Source organism: Trypanosoma equiperdum, assembly GCF_001457755.1.
Source record: "Trypanosoma equiperdum strain OVI genome assembly, contig: ctg_76, whole genome shotgun sequence".
Classification (NCBI taxonomy): domain Eukaryota; phylum Euglenozoa; class Kinetoplastea; order Trypanosomatida; family Trypanosomatidae; genus Trypanosoma; species Trypanosoma equiperdum.
In genome coordinates, this window is record NW_027124720.1 from 10,120 (window position 1) to 32,563 (window position 22,444).

The 22,444-nt window shown below is 49.4% G+C and overlaps 7 protein-coding genes and 1 pseudogene across 8 annotated transcripts; all 8 read left to right on the top strand.

Annotated features, from left to right (window-relative positions):
- Nucleotides 1-1,213: 1,213 nt before the first annotated feature.
- Nucleotides 1,214-1,681, top strand: TEOVI_000361500 (spliceosomal U5 snRNP-specific protein, putative; the record flags this gene model as incomplete). Its single annotated transcript, XM_067226502.1, has 1 exon — nt 1,214-1,681. One exon carries the CDS (start codon nt 1,214-1,216, stop codon nt 1,679-1,681), a length of 468 nt encoding a protein of 155 aa, XP_067082603.1.
- A 469-nt stretch (nt 1,682-2,150) lies between these two features.
- On the top strand, nt 2,151-3,452 carry TEOVI_000361600 (uncharacterized protein; the record flags this gene model as incomplete). Its single annotated transcript, XM_067226503.1, has 1 exon — nt 2,151-3,452. The coding sequence occupies one exon, from the start codon at nt 2,151-2,153 to the stop codon at nt 3,450-3,452; it is 1,302 nt and encodes a 433-aa protein (XP_067082604.1).
- A 676-nt stretch (nt 3,453-4,128) lies between these two features.
- On the top strand, nt 4,129-7,470 carry TEOVI_000361700:pseudogene (annotated as a pseudogene). Its single transcript has one exon. A coding segment is annotated over exon 1 (3,342 nt).
- Nucleotides 7,471-8,076: 606 nt separating this feature from the next.
- On the top strand, nt 8,077-9,714 carry TEOVI_000361800 (uncharacterized protein; the record flags this gene model as incomplete). Its single annotated transcript, XM_067226504.1, has 1 exon — nt 8,077-9,714. The coding sequence occupies one exon, from the start codon at nt 8,077-8,079 to the stop codon at nt 9,712-9,714; it is 1,638 nt and encodes a 545-aa protein (XP_067082605.1).
- Nucleotides 9,715-10,574: 860 nt separating this feature from the next.
- On the top strand, nt 10,575-12,515 carry TEOVI_000361900 (WD domain, G-beta repeat/BING4CT (NUC141) domain containing protein, putative; the record flags this gene model as incomplete). Its single annotated transcript, XM_067226505.1, has 1 exon — nt 10,575-12,515. The coding sequence occupies one exon, from the start codon at nt 10,575-10,577 to the stop codon at nt 12,513-12,515; it is 1,941 nt and encodes a 646-aa protein (XP_067082606.1).
- Nucleotides 12,516-13,310: 795 nt separating this feature from the next.
- Nucleotides 13,311-15,656, top strand: TEOVI_000362000 (5-methyltetrahydropteroyltriglutamate-homocysteine S-methyltransferase, putative; the record flags this gene model as incomplete). Its single annotated transcript, XM_067226506.1, has 1 exon — nt 13,311-15,656. The coding sequence occupies one exon, from the start codon at nt 13,311-13,313 to the stop codon at nt 15,654-15,656; it is 2,346 nt and encodes a 781-aa protein (XP_067082607.1).
- A 924-nt stretch (nt 15,657-16,580) lies between these two features.
- Nucleotides 16,581-19,085, top strand: TEOVI_000362100 (uncharacterized protein; the record flags this gene model as incomplete). Its single annotated transcript, XM_067226507.1, has 1 exon — nt 16,581-19,085. The coding sequence occupies one exon, from the start codon at nt 16,581-16,583 to the stop codon at nt 19,083-19,085; it is 2,505 nt and encodes an 834-aa protein (XP_067082608.1).
- Nucleotides 19,086-19,991: 906 nt separating this feature from the next.
- TEOVI_000362200 (kinesin, putative) lies at nt 19,992-22,244 on the top strand (the record flags this gene model as incomplete). Its single annotated transcript, XM_067226508.1, has 1 exon — nt 19,992-22,244. One exon carries the CDS (start codon nt 19,992-19,994, stop codon nt 22,242-22,244), a length of 2,253 nt encoding a protein of 750 aa, XP_067082609.1.
- Nucleotides 22,245-22,444: the final 200 nt, after the last annotated feature.

Genomic DNA, 22,444 nt, shown 5'->3' on the forward strand with positions numbered 1-22,444 from the left:
TGAAGGGAGACAAGGTGATGAGTGTGGTGTGGTTGGCTGACTCCCTACGCTTTGTTTTGTTTTTGTTTTTGTGTGTTAGAGAGAGGAAAGAGGGGGTGATAAAAAAAAAATAGATAAATAAAAAGAAAAGAAGTAACACATGTTTATAACAGCAGTTGAGCAAGAAAGGGAGAAAAAAAAGAGAGAGAGAGAGAGAGAGCATCGGGGAAAAGGCAGCTATCGGATGCCTTTCGTTTGGTTTTCACAAGTCTGTGTTTTTCTGCTCTCCACACGTGTTCCCTGAAAAATAACCCCTTTGGGATCTCCTCTTTCCTTCACAGTGAACACGCATATACAGACACAAACATACAAGCGTACATTAACACAATAGAGCCTCATGCACATCCTGCTTTGTTATCTGTCATTTATTTTGAGGCGGCGGGCGTTTGCCCTTGTTTTCATCCACTGACTTTCCTTTCATTGTTGCTTTTTGTGTTTCTCCTTTTTTTTTTTATTGGTGTTTTTTTTTTCCTTGTTCGTGGTTGTTTTATACAATTTGTATCCCCTTCTTTCCTTTTGTTTTTCGTTTCTGTTTTGCCCGCTTAATACCTCCACCGTCTCTTCCTTCGCCATTTTGTCGTGGGTTGAGGCTCCTTGCGACAGAACCTTCGTGTCAACGCCATTCCTGCAACTTCCACCTTTCCATAATTCTACCAAACTTTCGTCATTTTGTTACTATTATCATTATTATTGTTATTATTAATGTTGCCGCTTCCTCTCATTACCTTTAAGTGTAGGATTGAAAATGGCGGAAAAAAGCAGATGAAAGGAGGAGCTCGTGTGCGGGACGTGCCCTTGACGCTACAGGAACTCCCTACGAAATTCAAGGGTTCATGTTTCAGAGACTATATTTATTTATTTTTTAACGCTTCGTGGCGCAAAGCACATGCATTTCCGTCGCTTCTCTCTGGTTAGAGCGGATGTGTTGTTTCGTTATTATTATTATTTTTTCCTTTTTCTTTTTCTTTTTTGCTTTCTTTGTGTGTGTTTACTTTCCTGTTCTCTCAGTAACTTCCCCCTTCATCCTTTCTGTCTCTCTTTTAACATGCTGTGCCGTTGTGTCCCTTAGCCTGTGAGCGCACGTGCGCAAAGGGCTAACTGAAATTGTGGATACATCAGGCTTGGTATAGGGAAGTTTCCATTGCTTTTTTTAAAAAAAAAAAAAAACTTTTTTATGACGGAGTTGACACGCCTACACTCCGCCTGGGATGTTGACCGGCATATTGTGCTTGAAGGCGAGAAACTTGTACTTATCCGCTTCAGTCATTACGGTGAAGCGACGGAGCAGGAAGAAGACATGGCACACACACTTTCCACACGCCAAATAGATGAAGTACTTGTCGCACTCGCACCAAAGGTACGGAAGTATTGCACAATTTATGTTGTGTCTACGCTGGAGGTGCCTGAGTTCAACGTCATGTATGAATTGGGTCACAGCAGAGAGCCCTTCGCCGTGATGTTCTTTTACCGAAACGCACATATCCGTGTGGATGTGGGGACGGGGAACAATAATAAAATCAATTTTGTTGTATCGGAAGATGAACTGTTATCCATCGCTGACGCAGCGTACCGTGCGGGGAGAAGTGGAAAGACGATAGCATACTCGGAAAAGAAATTCACAACAGCTGCTGTACGCCGTTAGTGCTGTCTTTAGTGTCGCCCATGTGTCATTAAGTTGCGCAAGTGGGAACTACAGTTGGGGAGAGAATATTTTTCTTTCGTTTCCCTCATCACATATTTTCTTCTTCACCCACAACACCCACATACGTTCACGCACGTTGTGACTTTAAAAAAAAAAACTAAGTATATGTAAACCGTTGTTATTTTCTGCTGAAGAATTGTATGACACACGCCTTTCCCTACTTCTGTTGCCTCTCTCAGATTTTTTCACTTGCCCCAGGTAAACAGGTGGAGGGGAAGAGCATTACGTATTTCCTCCCAAAGGTGTGGGGGTTAAGTTCAACATAACGTGGTACCGTTACACGTGAAAGAACGGAAACAAATAAGGAGAAAAAGGAAAAGAAAAAAAAAAGTTGTGCTCCTCAACGGTCTATCGAAAGGGCAACAACAACAACTGTAACAGCAAACGCGGGAGTAAAAGGACACAGAAAATGGCAAGGTTTCAATCTTCTGTGGTTTCCCGTGCGCCGGCATTTACATTTGTTATGTTTTCACTGGTAGCGGCGGGAGTTCCAACAGTTATTCCTGGAGCTGATGGCTCCGTAGCCACTGAAACGAAGGGAAAGGGTGGGGCTGTCCGTGAAAACAGGGAGGGCAAATGTGCTTCCAGGATTGTGTCATATTTAAGGCGTGCCGTTACGCAGCGGGCGGAACTTACACAGCGAGAGTTACGGGCCCGTGCAAACCTCAACGAAGCGCGCAGTGTAGCCTTAGAGGAGGAAGACGGCCAGCGGGAGCCAAAGAATGACACACATCAACGTATCATGGAGGCCTGGGGTGTTGTAGGAGCTGTTAATGACGATATTATCCGTTTCAACGAGAGGACGATTAAACAACATGGAGACGTGCCGTGTGTGTGCATTAACGAAGTGTTCGGCGGGCCGGACATCAGGGCTGCGGGCGCCGCCACCTCATGGAAGGAAATAGTGTTGCTGCAGATGGATCTTCTTTTCATGTATTGGAAACTATATTGGGAAACGCTGCACGGCGTGTGGCTGTTTACATTTGAGGAATATGCGCCGTACGAGAAGCTCTACGGCGACACGGTGGGGCACTATCAGCGGAAAGTGCAGGAACTGAGGACAGAATTGGAACGCACCAGCACCCTTAGCGCTGACAAGGATGTCAACCCGCTGGTGGGCTTTGCGCACTTGGCTCTCACACACACGAAGATCTGGACCTACAGTGCAGTACCCTGGGTAACTCAAATTACTGTGGTTCTTTTTGTGCTCTTGTTTCTGCCTTTTATTATGAGTGCCACCGTACTTTCCAACTTTGTGTGGCGGTTGTGGCTACAGCTGTTCGTCGCACATCATGTATACGGATTAACAGCGGATGGGATCCTCGACTCGCTCCGGGAGTACATCAGTCTTGTCACAAGTCAAAAGTGGAAGGAACTGCAGGGGCGCTTAATAACTGGACTCTCGGCACTCGCATTCGGTGGTAGTTGTGGTACCTTTTTCAGCCTCCTCCCTGCCATGATATTCATTTTTGCTACCGTTGCATTCATGGTTACGCTCATGTGCGTGTGGGCCAGGCTGCCGCTTATGTTGCTTTTATTTTGTGAAGAAGCAGAGGCAGAACGCTCGGTTAAGCTTGCTCCAGCTGATGTGAAAAACAAGCAGTCGGACGTAAAAAGTAAAAATGGTGGGGGCTCGGAAAAGACCACCGCTACTAAAGGTAAAAGGAACTTAAAAAAAGGCCCCAACGACACCGAAAAGTGCAAATCGTAGCGCGGGGTATCATCCCGTGGATTCTCAGTGGTGGTGGTGGTGAAAACATTAGTAGATTGTTTTTTCTTCTCCCTGTTTTTTTTATCTTTTGGAGGGGTTCGTGTCGCAATACGAGGGGTAATGGTGGTTGGTGATATTGGGCGACTGTCACTGGTAGGTTGGCATCTTAAAAAAGGGAACGGGAATGGGAAATAATGTCGTGGGGGTGTTTGAAAGGCGCTCTCGTATCGCATTGTAGCCGACTCGCATTCGATTAATTTCCCCCCTCTTCTTCCTTTGACGGCCCGTGTGGCACATTTTGCGGTGCACGCGCATGAACGAATGTAATGGTATTTTCCAAGTGCTCTACTGCGTTGAGGAGTCTTGGTTGCGAGCGCCACCAACTGCAACAACAAGTTACGTGGTGGTGTGGCGTGCCAAAGCTGGCGTGCATGTGTGTTTGCATATTCCGTTATCGGCATTTATATTACTCTGCAGTTTCCGTAACTGCATACACACCCCAGTATTTTTTTCCTTTGTTCTAAAAATTAAAAAAAAATAGTCCGTGGCGGTGCTCCTGCTTTTCAGCTCGCATGGGAAAGAAATATTGCCTTTTTCGGTGTGGTGCTGCTGTCGTTTTGATTTCTCCTTCTATTCCTACACTTCTTCTTTCATCCATAACATCTTAATTATACATATGCATATATATATGCATATTCTTGTGGTGAAAGTACTCCGCTTGATGCCGAACCATGGAAAGAGTAAGGCAAAAGGGACGGAAGAAAAGAAAGCTCGCCGCCGCAACAGTGCGGTTGCAAAGGACGATAGCGCCAACAATGTCCGGAGCGACCGTAAGGTGAACGATTCAGTCAAGTCGGCTCCAGCACCGGAGCAGCGCTTGCAGTTGTCCCTTGACCGTTCTGTATTTAGTTCGTCACAATTCTCCGCCCCGACGTTCGTTAACAACATCACAAATAGAGTTTTGTTTCCCCTGCTTATGTCCCGCGGCTGGAAAGAAGAAACCGCGGGGGGGATGAAGCGTTTCGCCGAGAACGGTGTGGTTGGAAGTACCACCACCCGAGCTGATGCAGAAGCAGGGCAAGCGCATGGTGAGGAGGGGAGCACCGGGAGTGACCGGGGAGCTGTTGCCACTAGTCTTACGACAACTATTGCGGCCGCTCTCCGCGAAATCGAGAAAATGCAGGAAACTGAGGAGCAATCGCTCCAACTCCACGAAGTTCGTTGCCGTCGTTTGGAGATTAGGGAGAAACGAAAACTCGCTACAGTACGGCTGGGACTAGAGGATACAACAGCGCGGCTGCACGACTACGAGTCGCGTGTGTGCAACGCCGCTGCTGCAATCGCGGGTATTGAGCAACACCTCGCCCAATCGAACGCCCGAGTGCTTCGCGGCCGATCGGTTTCTGTCCTTCTAAATCACTTCCGTATGCTTACAGCAATACAAAAGAAGGACCTGACCAGCGCACTTAAGGGTCTGAAAAAGGCTCGGGCAGAGCAGAGAGAGAAAATAACCGCACAGTGGAAGACGTGTAGTGTATTGCCGGCAGAGACCGTTTACTACGACTGGGATATAGATGCCAGTGCTAGAAGAGGCGATGGGGTTGGGATTTGTAGTGACTATGAAAACGGCGTGAAGGACCGTACAATGCGTGATACCTACGAAGGCGAGAGTAGGCTGTCAAGTAGGAGGCACCACACGAGCATCAGCTCCCGTGTGCACGGTCAGTCGGGCGGCACGTCGCGTGAAGGCCTTCACCATCTTGAGGAGGTGGCGATCGCCGCAGGTCTTGACCGTGCTTTTGTTGTGAGGAGTTCTACAGAAGCACAAGTGGAGTGGTGTCAGAGGCTACTGCATTTGCGTGGGGAGCTCGATGGGATTGTGAAAAATACGGCGAATGTGGATGTATACGTGAACTGGCTAAGGGAAGAACTGATGAATGATATCTTCCACCTTGTGGAGTGCTTCAATGGTGTTCATGGCGAGCTTGCTGAAATCGCAGCACAGGACCCATATGGTCGAACACTGCTTCGCACGATGGAGTTCGTATCCCGCCTGTACACTACCATCACAACCTCGCATGACGCATTGTTGTTGGATTTCTACAGCCATACTATCAGTCAAATGTGTTCTTCACTCTTTAAAGATTACTCCCCCGAGCCGCTGCGGGTTGTGCCAACATTTGAAAAGGCTAAAAAAGGATCTAGCAGTTCGAAGGCTTCGCAGGAACCCGTAAATCAGGCCAACACGGCTATGCAACACTACCGGACATCGTTGGAAGGGTGCCTTCGTGGTGCATTTAGCTTTTTTGTATCTCGTGCGCGGCGGGATGTTATCATCGTAGAAGCGATATTCGGTACAACATACACAGCGAGGCACCATCTGCTAACACAAATGACGAAGGGTGTTGTAGAACCCTTCCTTGTGAACCAGATGAAGCTCGCTGAGGATCACGAACGGGAAATAAGGGAGGCAGAGTCTAGACTTTCTCCAAGATCCAGGAACCGTGCGGCAGCGCAAATGGTCGATGCGATTACATACAAGCACACCGTGCAAACAGAACTGTTTGTGTTGTTCCAAGAGTACGTGCAAGAGATTCGGCGCACATTCACCTGCGGCGAGGCAGATTTCCTCGACAAGTATGTGGACTCACTGTTTGGTACGAGTCGGGCTAGCTACTCAGAAGCCGAATTGTTACGTCGCCACTATTCATTACTGGAGGAGTCATATGCACCGAAGCTTCGCAACGTCAGTGGGGAGGTCTTTGACCTCCGCAGCGAGCACATGCAAATGACGAAGGAGTTAGTTCAGTGTTTTGTTGAACTTTCAAATCGGATACGGATTTACGCGCGACCAGAAGACGTTAGGGAAAGAATGGTTGAGCTTGTGGAAACTACATTGCAGCAACTGGGGAGAGTGCTGGAAGCAGAACTCCGCAAAACTGTTGATTTTATGAGAAATAGTCGTGATACTTGGCGATCAAAGCCAAAGAACGAGGAAGACATATTACGTAATATCGATAGCGAGCCCCAGCAGTGTGGATTGCGCATGTTACTGTTCGCTCAGTCCACGATGATTAGCCTAGACGACGCTATAGCAGCAAGTTGTGACCATCTGTTACAACATGAACCACAGTTTGTTACCACCATCGAGGCGAAGAAGGTGGCTGCCTTCCAGGCTCTTGACGAAAGAGCGGAGGTGCTGCTGAATTTCTGTGCACATGCCATTGTGGTACGCTCCCTTTCTATACTACTTCACTTCCAGCATCGGAATGACTACGTCCCTAAAGTAGCGAAAGGAGGAGAAGGCGAGGTGATCGCACCACCGTGTACGGGAGCCTGCTCACTTTTTTGCAAATATGTCGCACAAGAGTTTGAAAGGGCAAAGGAGTTCATCAAAATGTCAGGAGGGTTGGCATCGCACCGAAACACGTCGCCACAAGCTCCTGCCGCCGAACAACTCCCCCCATCGAGCCAGTTCTTTTCGTCAGGCTCGATGCCTTCCGGTCAGCATATGTGGTCACAGAACTATTGCCTATACAGCAGCGGCGTATGCAGCAGTGGCAATATGGGTAGCGCCCTCGGACCAACGGGCCAAATAGATTCTCCGGATGGCGCGCGGCAGCGTGCTCGGCAGATGAACTTACAGCAGTTGCTGTACGGCGATGGGGGCGCTTCTTCTTTTGTCCGCACCGTTGGGGTGTGTCTCTATCGTGGTATCAGCATCCATCTAAAAGGCTTTTCTGTGTCAGACCGTGGGGCTCTTGTTTACAAGCGGGATGTGACAGCTTATGTGGAGGCGATGGCGCCGCTCACGCGGGTACCAGGTCTTGATGGAGCGGTCATTGATGTTCTTTTCCGACTGTTAAAGGAAACAGCGAGCCTGTTAATTATGCCTCCGGATCACATTAAAGGAGTGTGGGACACAGGCTTGTTGAGGCTTTTGAGTCATGATGAGAAGGTTCAATTCGTTAAGATGAGGGTGGATCTGCACGACAAGTTTCGTGATGTTGTGAAGTGAAAACTGTGCTTCATCTCAACGAGGAGCAAAGACTGACAGGATGATGCAGTAGGCGAGAGGGGAGATATACAGATGTATGAGCAGGACTCGGGGTTCCTTCTTTTCGTTGCTGGTGGCCTTTTAGTCGTCTTTTAAGTGCGTGGTTATACACCCACATGGGAAGGGGGGAGAATGACCCTTCGATCTTGTGGCTTGCCCCTCTGATAAACATACGTGACTCAGCTGCTGCACATGAAAGTCGTCATGTTTTTGTTGTTCTGAATTGCTTGTAAACTCATTTACATTTGCTTTATCCTTACCGGATCTACGTATGGTCTTGCGCCAAAACATACACACATACCTATTTTCACTATATGCGTGTAAAGCGAAGCCAACACCGTCGGTCTTCCGTTGCTCTCTTTTTGGATCGCTGCGTTCCATTAGCAACCGCTCAGTCGCCAAGAGATCGCTCTCGCTCTTCACCTACATCCACTTGTTTGTTAGGTATCAATTCTCTCATATACATATATATATATATATATATAAACGCCTGTTTAACACCTTCCGTAGTTCTACTAGACAATACGAAGCACCTCTTTATCGTGTAGGCTGAGCGGCCCGACTCTCATGGCGGTGTCGGGATCGGAGTCAGGGACGTCCGAAGGAAAGTTGAGTATTAGTTCAGGGACATCAAGCCACAATTCGTTTTCTTCCTCCTCTTCACCCTCCACAGAGGGAGGAATACAAGCGGATGAGCCAGCAGCGGAGACTGGCACGAGCAGTAAGAGCTCAGCTGCAGGTGTCAGCCCGGCGGCCGATTGCACAAATGGGCTGGAAGCAGAATATGCTTTACGGCGTATAAGCGTCGGGTCACACAAGAAAATAGATGCAGGCGAAGCGGAGATGCACGGCAAAGGCGAGAACCAAGTTGGAGGAAGTAATCAGCTTTTGAAAGATTCACCATGTGTGCATGTCAGTAGGAGGGCAGAAGAACCAAAAGTGCAGGGGGGACAACCGCGTGGACGGAGAGAAAAGCAACAGGGCCCCACCAATGAAAACACGAACTCTGGCCCCGGGTCAGCCGACGCTGCATCGCGGCTACGGTTCCTTGAAGAAATGTTGCTTCACATGACCGCTCTAAACAAGGAGCTAGAAATGGATCTCACGAAAACGAAGAAGGAGCTTCGGGAATACAAACAAGCCTTTCAACGGTCGCACTCTCGTACAGCTTACGAAACACCTACTCAGTCAGTGAATGCACGAAACGTTGACTCGGAGTGGGGGGAGATACGCAGCAGGGATGCATTGTATCCGGTGGCACGCACGAGGGAGGCGCAGCGACGGCAATGTCATGTGGATCCGCATTCGGACATTAGGGGCAGTCGGGCCGCATCGTCAAGACCATCTGCCCACCGCCGGGCGGGGGCTGACGGGCGCTTAGAGAAAAGGATTTCATCTAGTGCATTTGGTACGTGCCCACCGAAGGGAGTAGGATCAACTCGGGTTACCAAAGAAGCAGTTTCTGGTCGGGAACTGAGTCGTGGTAGGAGTGGGGCTGTAAATGGCTTGCTTCGTCACCCCTCCGCACAACGGAGGTACTCCACGGCTCCGACAGTTGAGGCCCGACCATCAGGAGTGATGTCACGCGGGGAACATTCGCGGCAGTGCGGCCAAGTTCGCGACTACTCTCAAGATTGCAGAGATGCCCATGGTAGGAAGTCCGAGCCGCGCCGCGAGAACTCTGGGCCCTGCGCGGGTCGCCGAAAAAGCAGGTCACCACAACCAATCCAAAGGGATCCTTCGAATCACAGAAAAGCTCCGCGGAGGAGCCCAGGATCCGCTCCACAACCACCATCAGGCACTCAGACAGTAAAACTGCGGGGAGCGAGGCCCACAGGGTCAGTGGCAGGACCCTGCAGTAGAAGCAGGTCGGCACCGAAGCAGAGCACCGAAGTTGTTAGCATACCGGCGCCTTTGCCAAGGAATCATAGAAACGCATCAGCGACGGCTACAGTTGCACCAGGTCGAGGTCGGTCGTCCAGGAACTTTTCCCATGCAGTAGCAACGGCAGGTAAACCGACCAGCAAGCGCGCGGCCAGTGGTAGAGCCGTTCCCCGTTCTGTGGAAAGCACTCTAACTCAGACTCAGACCGGAACTCCTGCCCCAGAAGGTAATATAGAGGATGTAGCGGCGCTTCAGCGGCGGTATTGGCAGCAATCACGAGACATCTTAGAGCAGCTTAACCGGTTGCTGGAAGAAGATTAAGCGACGTGCGGTACCAGTCTCTGGTTCTATCCTCTACGCTCATTCCTTCTTCATCTGAGCTATGTTTGGCCTCCTTTTGTTCGTAGTTGTTAGAGCTTTCAGAAGGGTTCGTGTTGTCGTATTTGGGGTGAGTCGTAACCAGCCGGGTTTCTAGCGGGACTGCACGCAAAAATAGTGAGTTAAGTCAACAAAAACGTATTTATAGTGCGCATGGATCAGCGTTCGAGCGTGCGTTTGTATGTGCGCACTTGTGAGATGTTTTTATCCCGCCGCTCTTGGAGAGCGGAGGTGCAAAAGGAAAAAGGTGGCGAAAAATAATAATGCATTGTTGAGTGGGGAGTTAGAAAGAAGAAGAGTTGAGGAGCGTTGGGATGGAATTGTTTGAGGGGCCGTGATCCTTAACATAAAAAAAGCGGGAGAGTTTGCATCTAAAAGAACAGATAAGTGTGGGACCCTTGTTGCTTCGAGGGGGAAGAAGGGTGACTCTGCTGTTGCTGCAGAAGGGGTCAAGTAGACCTCTGGGGGGTTTGGTTTTGCAGCGACTCTAAGTAAGAGGTATGGTCTCCGAATTTTTTTTTCATAACTGAGAGGAGCCGAAAAGCGGCTTTCATGAGATAAAGCGTCCCAGTCACGCTGCCACTACCCGACACGCCCCCGTTGGGCTTCTTTGTATGTGTCTTCTCATTGCGTTGTTGAGATCATTTTCCGCTCCCTTTGACAAATACCCGTGCGTAAGTACGAATACGCATATTTCATGATTTTTTTTCCTTCTCCACTTCACTTCACCTTCGCGGCCACCCAAACAACAACATTCCACTTGATTGTTCCTGTCTCTTATCGTACACATGGAAGGCTGAAGAATGGGCATGAAGCTGCAGCAACCACATCAGGCACGTAGCGGCGGAGAAAAGAGCATGGGCAGAAACGAAGAGCTGAGGAAAAAGACGGAAGAGCTTGTACGGCAGCGTACCGCTGAGCTCCGAGAAGCAAGGACCCGCGAAGAAAAGCAGCAGCTGCGCGGCCGCTGGGTGACGGATGCAGACGCATTGGGAAATGCTGAAGCGCGTAAACGCGAACAGTTTCAGCGAAGCGCCCCGAAGCGTGCAGCGCGTGTGAATCTTTTCGGGAAACTAGAGAACACAAACACAGGACTGGAGCTGGAGGAGCGAGAGGTGTCGGACCGCGTCACGCAGGATGATGTGGTCGCTGCTGTCGACCTACAATCCAAAAGCAAGAAGTATGAACTGGTACTGGACAAACTGGGCCCATACAAACTGGACTTCAGCGCAAATGGAACACATTTGCTGCTCGCTGGTCTACGCGGTCACATGGCGAATATCCGCTGGAAGGATTTTGCTCTTAATGGTGAAACACAACTAAAGGACCGCATTGACGACGCTAAGTTTCTCATTGACCATACCATAACCGCGGTAGCTCAAAAGAAGTTTGTTTACATGTACACAAAAGAGGGAGCGGAGATGCATGTTCTCCCTAGTATGGCAAATATGAATCGTCTGGCATACCTGCCGCGTCATCTGTTGCTATGCGCTGCGTCCACACAGTATAGTGTTATGCAATATATGGACATCAGCACGGGGCAAGAACTAGGAACCAAGGTTCCTTCGGTTGTGCGGGATCCCACTTCCTGCATGGCCGTCAACCCAAGTAACGGTGTCGTGGCCACTTGCGACCTCCGTGGTCTGGTAAAACTATGGTCGCCTAGTGTTGTAGATCCCTTAGTGCAGCTGAAGGGACACAAGGGCGTCATCGATGATATCTGCTTTCACCCAAACGGCCGCTTCTTCGTTACTCTTGGCGGCGATCATAAATTCAAAGTGTGGGACTGCCGCACATTACGTGCTCTAGAGGAATACGCCGTTACGTACGCGTTCAACACCATCGACGTCTCTAGCTCGGGGTATGTGGCGATGGGTGGTGGCACCAACGTGCAAATTTGGAAGGACCTTTTCACTGCCTCCCGCCCTAACTCCCCGTATTTGAAATTTGGTCTCGGTTACGGCAACATCGCTCAGCAGCTACGGTTCTGCCCGTTCGAGGACGTAATTGGTGTGGGTCACTCACGTGGCTTCCATTCACTTCTTATCCCGGGTGCTGGTGACGCAAATCCTGACTTCTTCTATGCAAACCCGCACGAGACAGAGCGCCATCGAAAGGAGAGAGTTGTTTCGACGCTGTTGGATAAGTTGCCGCCCGATATGATATCGCTTGACATCCAGGTCCCAGGAGTGAATACCGCACGGCTCGCAGAGTATAACGAGAACATTCGACTTAACAAAAAGGCGCGTGCCATCCGTGAAAAGAAAGAGCGGCGAGCAGATAAGTCGCTCGGGGATGCAGCTCCAACCGGACTGCTGGTTGGAAATGATGAAGAGGTTGACGAAGATTTAGGATACAAGGAGCGTCCGGTAACAAAAGAACTCAAATCAAAGAAGGAGGTGGCAAAGGAGCGCAAAATGCAGAAATGGGATAAAAAGGATAGTGCGGACAAGGTGCGCTCAAAGCAAACCATGCGAACTTCGAAAATAGTGCAACAGCGACGGGCCAGGATGCAGCGGCTGAGCGGTGCAATGGGATCGGATGATGAAGAAGAGAAGAAAGCAGAGCAAAATCGGTTAAAAAGGCATCGCCGCGAGGAGGAGGACGCGGCTGACGACGTACGGGAGTTGTATGGCCGGCGTGACGAAGGTTCCAGTAAGGCGGTGAACCGCGGGAAGAGTGAAATGACCGTGATGACGCCCTCCGTGAAGAAAAATGCCGCCCTCAGGCGTTTGATGGGGTAGGGAACATGCTGACGGCTTATCAAATTATCGGGGACGTGGTTTTGGTCCCAACACTCAAGCTCGCGTTGGTCAGTGACGTGAGAATTCTCGGGTTAGTCTTCGCGGAGCAGACGGCTTTATGTGGGGGCACCAGGTGGCGAAGTCGAAAATGGCGACACACCGAAAGAAAGAAGGTGACCAAAAGAAGTTTTCTGGACGGTTAAGGCACGATGCACTTTTAAAAGGTAAGCGCACAATTGTATGCCAGTCAATCATTAAAATATTTAAGTTGATGGATGACATTAAGCCCAAACTCGTTTCCCCCTTTTGCAGAAAAATATGTCGATTCGACTGTCATAAAGCTAGTGGGGGTTCGGTTTGTGAGCCTCTCAAATTCTTCTCTATCACGTTTTCTTTTTTCACGAACAAGGAATGAACCAATTCGACAGTAGGTGAACATAAAGTGGCCGCTCGCTCTCCCCTCGCACTACTTCGAGGTGGTGACACAATGGAAACTAATCGCACAAGAATAGCGAAGGTCACAAGGCCAGGGCAGGTGTGTTAATGACTTCGAGTCGAGGCAGGAAAAAAGAATTGTATTCGTGTTTGAACCTCTTAACGGGGGACCCTTGCTTCCGGGAGCTGAGACTGCTCGAATAGTTTCCCCCCCCCCCTCCCCCGCTAACACGTCTCTCTGAACATCCCGTTGGTTTTATTATTGTTATTGTTGTTATTTTTTTACACCCTGCCTCAAGTAAACAGCGCTCTATCAGAAGTGACCTGTGGCCCTTGTTGCACTCATCGCCCACTGCTGTGATGATGACGACCGCAACGCGGCGCGCTAAAATTATTACGCATACACTCGGTTTCCCTCGCTTTGGTGTGCAGCGCGAGCTGAAGGGTGCGTTGGAAAGCTACTGGAGTGGCGCGGTTACGGAGGATAATCTGAGGGAAACGGCGAGAGAAGTGAGATTCCGTCACTGGCGGCAACAGATGGAGCGTGGCGTTGACATGATCCCCGTAGGTGACTTCCACTGGTATGATCACGTTCTCAGCACAAGTCTCATGCTCGACAATGTGCCACCACGGCATCGAACCAGAAACGGTTCCATCAATATCGATACCCTTTTCCGTGTTGCTCGCGGATACACCTCTAGTGGTAAGTCAGTGGATGCATCTGAAATGACTAAGTGGTTCAACACCAACTACCACTACATCGTGCCGGAGTTTACGTGCCCTACACAAACCTTCAGTTTCGCTTGGAATCAGCTGATTGAAGAGGTGGAAGAACTGCTAAGTTTATGGGGGCCTTCAAGAACGAAACCCGTTATTTTGGGCCCCGTTAGTTACGTGTGGTTGGGGAAAGTAAAAGGTTGTGAGTGGTTTGATCGCCGGTCCCTTCTACCTCGCATTGTGCCGGTATACGCGGAGGTGTTGAGGAAACTTGCCAAGAGCGGGATTCAGTGGGTGCAGTTGGATGAACCCGCGCTAGTGTTGGACCTGGAGCAAGATTGGCTGGATGCATTTGAGGCCACATACAAGGAACTGCGCCGACAAGCCGGTAATGTGCCAAAATTGCTGTTGACAACCTATTTCGATAGCGTCGGTCATAACATGGACGTTATTAACTGCTTAGCGGTGGACGGGCTGCATGTGGATGCCGTTGCGGGTGATGACGATCTCGTAGAGGTGGAAAAGAGGTTGCCCGCCTCATGGGTGCTTTCCGCTGGTGTTATTGATGGTCGCAATGTGTGGAAAGCAAACCTTCATCAAATCTACGAGAGGTTGGCAGCCCTTCGTAACGCGGCACCGGCGCGTGCGCTATGGATTGGGACATCTTGCTCCCTTCTGCACTCCCCAATTGACGTAGGCTGTGAAGTGGGGATGGACGAAGAAATAAGGAACTTACTGGCGTTTGCTCTGCAGAAATGTGATGAGATGAACCTTCTTGCTGACGCTCTAAAAACAGAGGAAGGAGGAAGCCATTTGGTGGAGTACAGTTCACTCCTGCACCAACGGGAGGTACCCGGCGGTGCGATAAATGAGGAGGCACGAAAGCTTGCATCGGAGCTGAACGCCAAAGATACCGAACGGTCGCTTCCCTACTCAAAACGTGTTGAAGTGCAGCGAAGCTTAATAAAGCTTCCATTGATTCCGACAACTACGATTGGCTCTTTTCCACGCACATCCGAGATACGCAACCAGCGTTTGTCATTCAAAACCGGTCTAGTTGATGAAGCGACATACAAGCAGCAGATGAAAGATAACATTAAACACATAGTGGCTGAGCAAGAGGCGATCGGCCTGGATGTATTAGTTCATGGTGAACCGGAGCGCAATGACATGGTTGAATATTTCGCGGAACTCCTGAGTGGCTTTGTTTCTACGGCGAATGGCTGGATTCAAAGTTACGGCTCTCGGTGCGTAAAGCCACCCATCATATACGGTAACGTGAGTCGACCTACTGCAATGACACTGGAGTGGCTGACGTACGCACAGTCTCTCACACAAAAGCCAGTGAAGGGCATATTAACGGGTCCAGTAACGATCCTTAGCTGGTCGTTTGTCCGAGAAGACCTGCCAAGAAGGGAAGTTGCACGTCAGGTTGCACTGGCATTACGTGAAGAAGTTGATGACCTTCAGAATGCGGGTATACGTCTGATCCAAGTGGATGAGCCCGCTCTGCGTGAAGGACTGCCGTTACAAAGAAGAAAGCAGCAGGAGTACCTAAAGTGGGCCACTGAGGTGTTTAAGCTTGTTGTGGCGGTCGCACGACCGGAAATACAAATACACACTCATATTTGCTACAGTGAAATACACGATATTGCTGGGGCCATCGCGGCAATGGATGCCGATGTTATTTACTTTGAGGCCACGCGCTCCGACATGGAACTACTGAGGGTATTTGATTCTTTCACATACCTCAACGGAGTGGGGCTCGGTGTGTATGACGTCCACAGTCCAAATGTTCCCAGTGTGGAGACGATTGTGCAGCGACTGGAAGCATCTGCTGAGCGGATTCCACTCGAGCGGTTGTGGGTAAATCCTGACTGTGGACTGAAAACACGCGGGTGGAAGGAGACGGGGGTAGCGTTACGTAACATGGTGGAAGCGACTAGGCAGTTCCGTGAACGAGTGAAGCGGCACTTTACTGTGCACTAGCGTTTAAGGTAACTGTGCGGTCAACCACGCCGACACTTAAAGGAATATCCGCGCTGCTTCGTGTCGTTCATGTTTCGCCACAGCAGATGACTTTAGACCGGCATCAATATCCATGGAAGTGCAAAATTGGAGTCACAAGCCCTTCTTGGGAACCTACAATTGCCAACAGCGGCACCCCGTCGACAAACCATTACTTGCCGGCCCCGTTAACTAATGGAAAAAAGCTCTGCTAGACGAAGTCGTTAAAACCTTTTTTTTTTTTCCTTCCCCCCCCCCACGACCTTCTCTTCGTGTGATGCCTTGTATGGTTTGCGAAACGCATTCTCGTAGTGCGTATGCGGGCTCAATGATATTAAGATAAACCTGTGTCCCATAACGGCCAAATTCCTTAAATTTGTTAACTAGTGTGTGGTGGCCTCAAGAGCTATGCGATGTATCGTGAAGAGTAGCGAAATGGAGACTCACTCCGGAAGTATTGTGAAACTGTGCGAAGCCGTTAGTTGTCGTCTGTTCATCAATGTTTCGATCTGGAGTTTAGTAATATGGAATTCATGAGGTGTGGTGGGGAACATGAAAGGGGGGAGAGTAATCTAGGCGGCACCGATACTCTACCCAGTGTATATTATTTCTCATATCCGTCTTTGTTACCCCGCGAAATTCACACTAACCCTCCATCACTCACTCTCCGTGATTAATCTCCTTCGTGTTAGACATTGTTATTGTGATTGCTATCGCTGGCATCTCCCTTACAAACTCTCACTTGCTTTCCTCCGTCGCCATTTTTTCTTGCATTTTTTTTTTTGCATAGCGTGTTGTGCATTGCTGCGTGTACAGGCACCGGTAGCACCAAAGTCCAAATTGGACCTGAAACGCATAACGCATCCGGATTTATATACATATTAACTCATTTTAAACTTTTAGAAAATGGCTCACCCGGTGCCACCGGTTAACCCATATGACCCGCGGGATCTTCAATCCAAGGCGCTGCAGCGTTGGGAGGAACAGCAGCGGGTGTGGGCTAATATGGAAAAAAATATCAGGCGTCGTGTGCCTGGAAAAGGCCGGGCGGCGCAACTTGGTGGAAGGAATATGGAGTTTGCGATGTACAAGAAGCGGTTAAACATTGAAAAGCAGTTTCTTCTAGAAGGCGCAGTACCACCACCGGAGTTGGGGGGTCATAATTTGTGGGAAAGCACATTACGCATACATCCTGGGGAAAATGCAGTGCGATATGTTCGGATGGACAAGACGGAATACCCATATCCATTGTACTGTAAAGTGGCGGATAACAGACGAAATGATGCGGATAATCAAACAAACATGCGCATTGTGCATCCGAAAGAAAGACAGCTAGGTGTCGTGAAGGAGCAGCCACAGCAGCCGAAATCAAAGGATGAATCAATTTCCATTATATTTCCCGGTAAAGAGTACTACAGCAAGCAGGTGGCAAGGAATATATCAGCGATTGAACGGCAGATGCCTCACTTTCTTGTGCCAAGAGCATACTTAGAAGTTTGTGGAAAGCCGCCACCGTGGACCTTTAATACCGAAGAAGCTGCAGCAGCCAAGAAGCGTGCCCCGCCCGTTGCTTACCACCCACCTCCGGCTAGCCCCTCCGTAACTGTGTCCCGCACATTCTCACAACAGTGTGGTAGTCAAAAAAAATGTTCATCCCTCGGTGAAGATGACGCAGCCACGGCAGTGACACGGCCCGATGTCAATAGTTGCACCGTTGACGTCACCGAGGAAGCCGTGGGTGGTCCCTCCCTCGTCATATCCACAACCCGCATTTTATTTTTTGCGGAGCCCGGAGAGCTTTCCCATGGCTCAGTGAAAATCAAAAACAACGGCACTACGACCGTTTACTACACATGGGCTCCTATTCAGCCAGTCACAGAGTTGGATGACGCCATTACTGGGAATGAGACTAGAGATGAAGAGAGCGGCGGGGACGACGGGGAAATTTCTGGAACTAAAAACGAGCGCTCGCAAACTGAATCCGATGAAGGAGGAGCCACATCTGCCAGAACGAGCTGTGATACTGTGCAAGTGACAGCGGTCCCGCAATGGCGAAGTAAAGAGAGAGGGGAAGAAAGAGGCATTCGCGTGGACGGTGAGGCCGTGGAGCAGCAAACACCACGCGGAGAGGCAAAATTGTCGCTTCGTGCGCTAGCAACAAAATCCAAAGAGTCAAAAACCTTCTTTTACCTCTCTGCTCCCCTAGACGGCGTCATACTTCCGGATGATGAAATCATTTTTCCTTTCTCCGTTAGGGCTGCCTTCGCTGGACGCTTCACGCGTCACTATGAGCTTCTTATGTTTCCTACTATGTCGCGACCCCTCGTCGTGGAACTATGTGCGTTTATCCGTTCTCCCCTGCCCACGTTGAATGCACTGTCGGACCCTGTCGGCGAGGCCATCGACGCGAGAGAAGGAGTAAACATGCAACGTCAACTGCTTAACACTTTGGTTGCGAGGGAAAGTATGTACGACGCGTCAGAGATTGCTAAGGCGACCAAGGCGTGTATAGCTGCTTCACAGGCGGAAGAAGAGGCGAGAGAGGCAGAAATAACCAGGTGGCGGCTGGCTTGGAATGACTCGACGTACATGGCACTGCGCGTGCCGTTCAACCGAGACATTTACCAACGGTTGAATGCGATGTACGGAAACATTATGCGGACGATGGATGAGTGCGGGAGACCATTGCAACACAGAGAGTGGAATGGTTCTGTCCAGACTCTTCAGACGAAAATCTGCGGAGTTCGCGATGCTGTGTGTAGGAATACCTTGCGTGAAGCTTTTAATTGCCTCTTACGCGCTTCAGTGGTTTGCGAGCAGGAGCGCGAACCTCTTGGCCTTTTGCTTCGTCGGGCTGCGGGAGTTACCGCCTTTTCAGTACTCGCTCACCGTGTCGAACAACTGGATGACTCCATCAGTTATGCACTTGGCATCCGATCGCGTCCAGTGCCCTTACAGTCCACTGTCCTGCCAGTGATAGCCATGAATCAGAAGTCAATCAACAACACCAACAACCAAGGTGCTTTATCTGGGCGGGCTAACGCACGGCAGGGAAGCAGGGCAAGAAGCGGCTTTACCATACAAGACAATAGTGCCGTGCTTTCAGTGCTCACAGAAGAGCAAGGAAATGAAGCGGAAGCTGCCTCGCAAGAAGCTGCCATTGAACCCTCCGTACAGGAAGAGTACAGAGCGCGTTTGTTCACTGGAATGCGACGACTTGTTGGGGATGCAGTGGAGCAGCTCTGTGCCATATTAGACGCCTCCCGCAACTCCATCGAGGCGGCATGCGACCTTCCTCTCATGGGTATTACCGTTTGCACGCGAGCACAAGATGTACGCATCATTCAATGCGCCGAAGATTTGGAAGTGGATACGGCTGTCGAGGCTATTGTGCCGAAGAAGAGGAAGTAGCAAACAACCATATGTGTAAGGGAAAAAGAAAGTTATACAGTTGTGTGGCGTGGTGCGCGCGAGAGGATAAAGAAATGATGTTACGGAAAGTGAAACTGATAGCATGGTCCGCTTCAAGTCATGATACAATGAGATGCATCGTAACGAGTGCTATCGCGGATGTAAAGGTGTGTCGCTGTCACTTGATGGAAGTGAGCCAGCAAAGAAGAGAGTAAAGGTAGAAAAGACGTCGGTGAGGGGGGAAAAAAAAAAGAAGAGGAATACATATGTCATATGAATTCAATCAAAGAGAGGGAGTGTAAAACACTTCCGCTACTGGGAAGAGACGAGAAACAAAATAAAGAAAATCTAAAAAAAATAAAGAAGACAATGCTGGAAAGGTAGTGTTGTTTTGTCAGTTCATTAAAGACACAACTCCGTCCACTCTTATGATTGCGTGGCGAGGAATGAAGTGAAATGTGCTGAAATATCCGGCAAATAAAAAAGTTAAAAGCCGCTGGTACCATGGTGGATGTATGACAATAGACAAAAGAAAACAGAGTTCATAACGTACGGTGAGCTGGCCAACGCTGTTTTGACATTTTGACGGGGATATCCCTTTTGTTGAACATATGCAGACCCTCCATTTCCTCTTTCATCCTTGTCTTTTGTTAACCTCTTCCAACATACTTACACGACATATCTTTGTGTGAAAAAAATAATTAATTAATTAATTAAACAAAACGGAAAGTTTGTCAAGGGGTGAGTGAAGTGAGTAAGCAGAGAAACGAAAGGGGAAATATATAAAAGAAGAAAATTAGGAAGCTCTGTATCCTTTCAAAAGAGGTCACTACAAGAGCTAAACCACTTTTTTAGATAAAATAACTAGAAGAACACATTTAGGTAGAGCAGACCATTTACACAGTCATGCGGACAAATGAAGAAAGAGATGATAAGGGAGGGTTCATTGCGGAGCCAAAGCTGCTAGCGGGTCCCGCACAAAAAAAAGGCGCCCCATCCCCCGCAAAGAAGCGGGCAACGAGTCCTTTCAAGACAGTACCCAACCACCTTAACCCTAACAAACAGCATGGTGACTCAATGAACGGGCACAACACTTCAATGGAGAACGCGGACGAAAACTCAGCGGCATTCCGCTCGCGGGCAACGGAGATTATGAGGTTCAGAGTGTATGCCCGAGTCCGTCCTTTTATCCCTGAAGAGCTTGCGGATATGGAAGGACAGGAGCGGCGGTCTGTTGTGGAAATGACGGAAAACAAAACAGTCATATTAGACCCTAAGGATGGATGGGCACCTAAGGCACAATTCGAATTCGATGCCAGTCTGTGGTCCATCCCCCCTGAGCATCGTATCGTGCATACTTTTAATGACACAAGACACAGCACCTACGCTACGCAAAGAAATGTGTATGATGTCATTGCTAAGGACCTTGTGCCCCATGTGTTTGACGGATTCAACAGTTGTGTCCTCACGTACGGATTGACAGGAAGTGGTAAAACGTACACAATGATGGGCAAATACGACCCGAGAGCTACATGTGGTGGGGATGGGGAGGAAGGCATCATTCCACGTGTATCGAATGATCTATTTACCATCCTTGATAAAAAGAGAAAGGAAGAAGAAAAGCCAAACATTCGCTTCCGCATTGAAGTTACTTTCGTGGAGATTTATATGGAGCGTGTACGTGACCTCCTCGACCCTGCGCTTAAGAACTCCAAAGGAAGTGAGAAGTTGCAGGACGCCCGTATTCGTCAGGATCCCTACAGTGGACCCTTCGTGGAGGGTGTAACGAAGTATCAGGCTGAGAACTGGGCTCAGTGTTGTTTACTGCTAGAGCGCGGCTCAACACATCGTACCACATGTGCAACTGCGGTTCACAACCAGTCTAGCCGCAGTCACGCTATTTTCCAACTGACGGTAATTCAGGAAGAAACGATCCCTGCAAAGGACCGCTACTCACGCCCGACAGTTCGCTGCCAGGCGGGTCGCATTAACCTTGTCGATCTTGCTGGTTCTGAGCGTGGTGGTTTTCAGGATTATGTGAAGGAGTCAGCGGCTATTAACACTTCCCTGTTGGCGCTGCGTCGAGTTATTGACAACCTCACGGAGCGGCAGAACGTGTTGATGGAACAAGCAAAGGCTGAAGTGACAGGCGGTTACTTCCAGGAGCGTACTTTGCCCCAGGTGCCCTTTCGAGATAGTGTTCTCACGTGGCTACTGAGCGACAGTATTGGTGGGAATGCTCGTACAACAATGGTGGCTACGTTGAGCCCGCTTGCAAAGAACTATGGCGACACGCTTGCAACGCTTCAGTGGAGTAGTAAGGCGCGTAACCTTGTGACGCTGGTAAAGGTGAATGATGCCCAAACAACAGTAACAGACGGTATGACAAGTAAGGCTGGTGAGCTTCACAATGCTGTGCGCATTCAACGACAAAACATGGACACACTCCTTGAGTCGCTAAGGTCGAAACAAGCCATCGCTGAGAACTTGGAGAAGGAAATGGGTAGCATGACACGTCAGATGACGTCAATCGATACGGAAACGAACAAAATGATCCGGAAGCGGCAGGCGGTTACAGTGCAGCGAACCCTGTTGCGCAAAGTCTGGGCGAAGCAAATAAAAACATTGGAAGAGCGCCTCCAAGCATCACAGAAACGGTTGGCTCAGAAAAACGCTACGGTGGCGAACTCAAACCGGCAACGTGATGATGCGCTGGAAAGGGAAAACGCAGTGAAGCGAAAACTACAAAACTTGAAGGCAAGAGAAGAGGAGCTGCATAAACTAGTCGCAAAGAACGATGCCACGGATGAGGCCTTTCGGGAGGAACTTGCGAGTGCGGAACTAAGATACCAAACGGAAATGGAAGCTGCGGGTGCAGATAATGTTGTGAGCAGGCTCACCGAGTCCATAGAGAACAGGACCCGAATGGAGCGAAGAAAGCTTGACGATTTAAGGGAGAAAGTGAAGGCGGCAGAGCGGAAGGCGATATCTATGGAAGCAAAAGTAAATGAAAGTAAGCAAGAGGAGTGGAAGGAGCAGGTGAGGCGTGATGGAGAGGAAGTGGTACAACTTCGGAGCAAATTAGGTGAGTTGCAGGCACGTTGGGATGCCGTTCGAGAGGAAAACGACAGTCTGAAGGCGATGGTGAAGAGAAAGTAGTGGGCATATGCATGAAACACTGGAGGTGCAAGGACAAAAAAAAAGGAAGGAAAAAAGAAAAAAAATAGAAAAGGAAAAGGAAAAGGAATACTTATGGTGGAGTTGCCACAAATGATACAAACATCTATCGGCGGACACGTGACAAAGAGGAAAGGTGTATGCACTATGGAGTATTCGGAAGGGGAAATGCGTATATATAT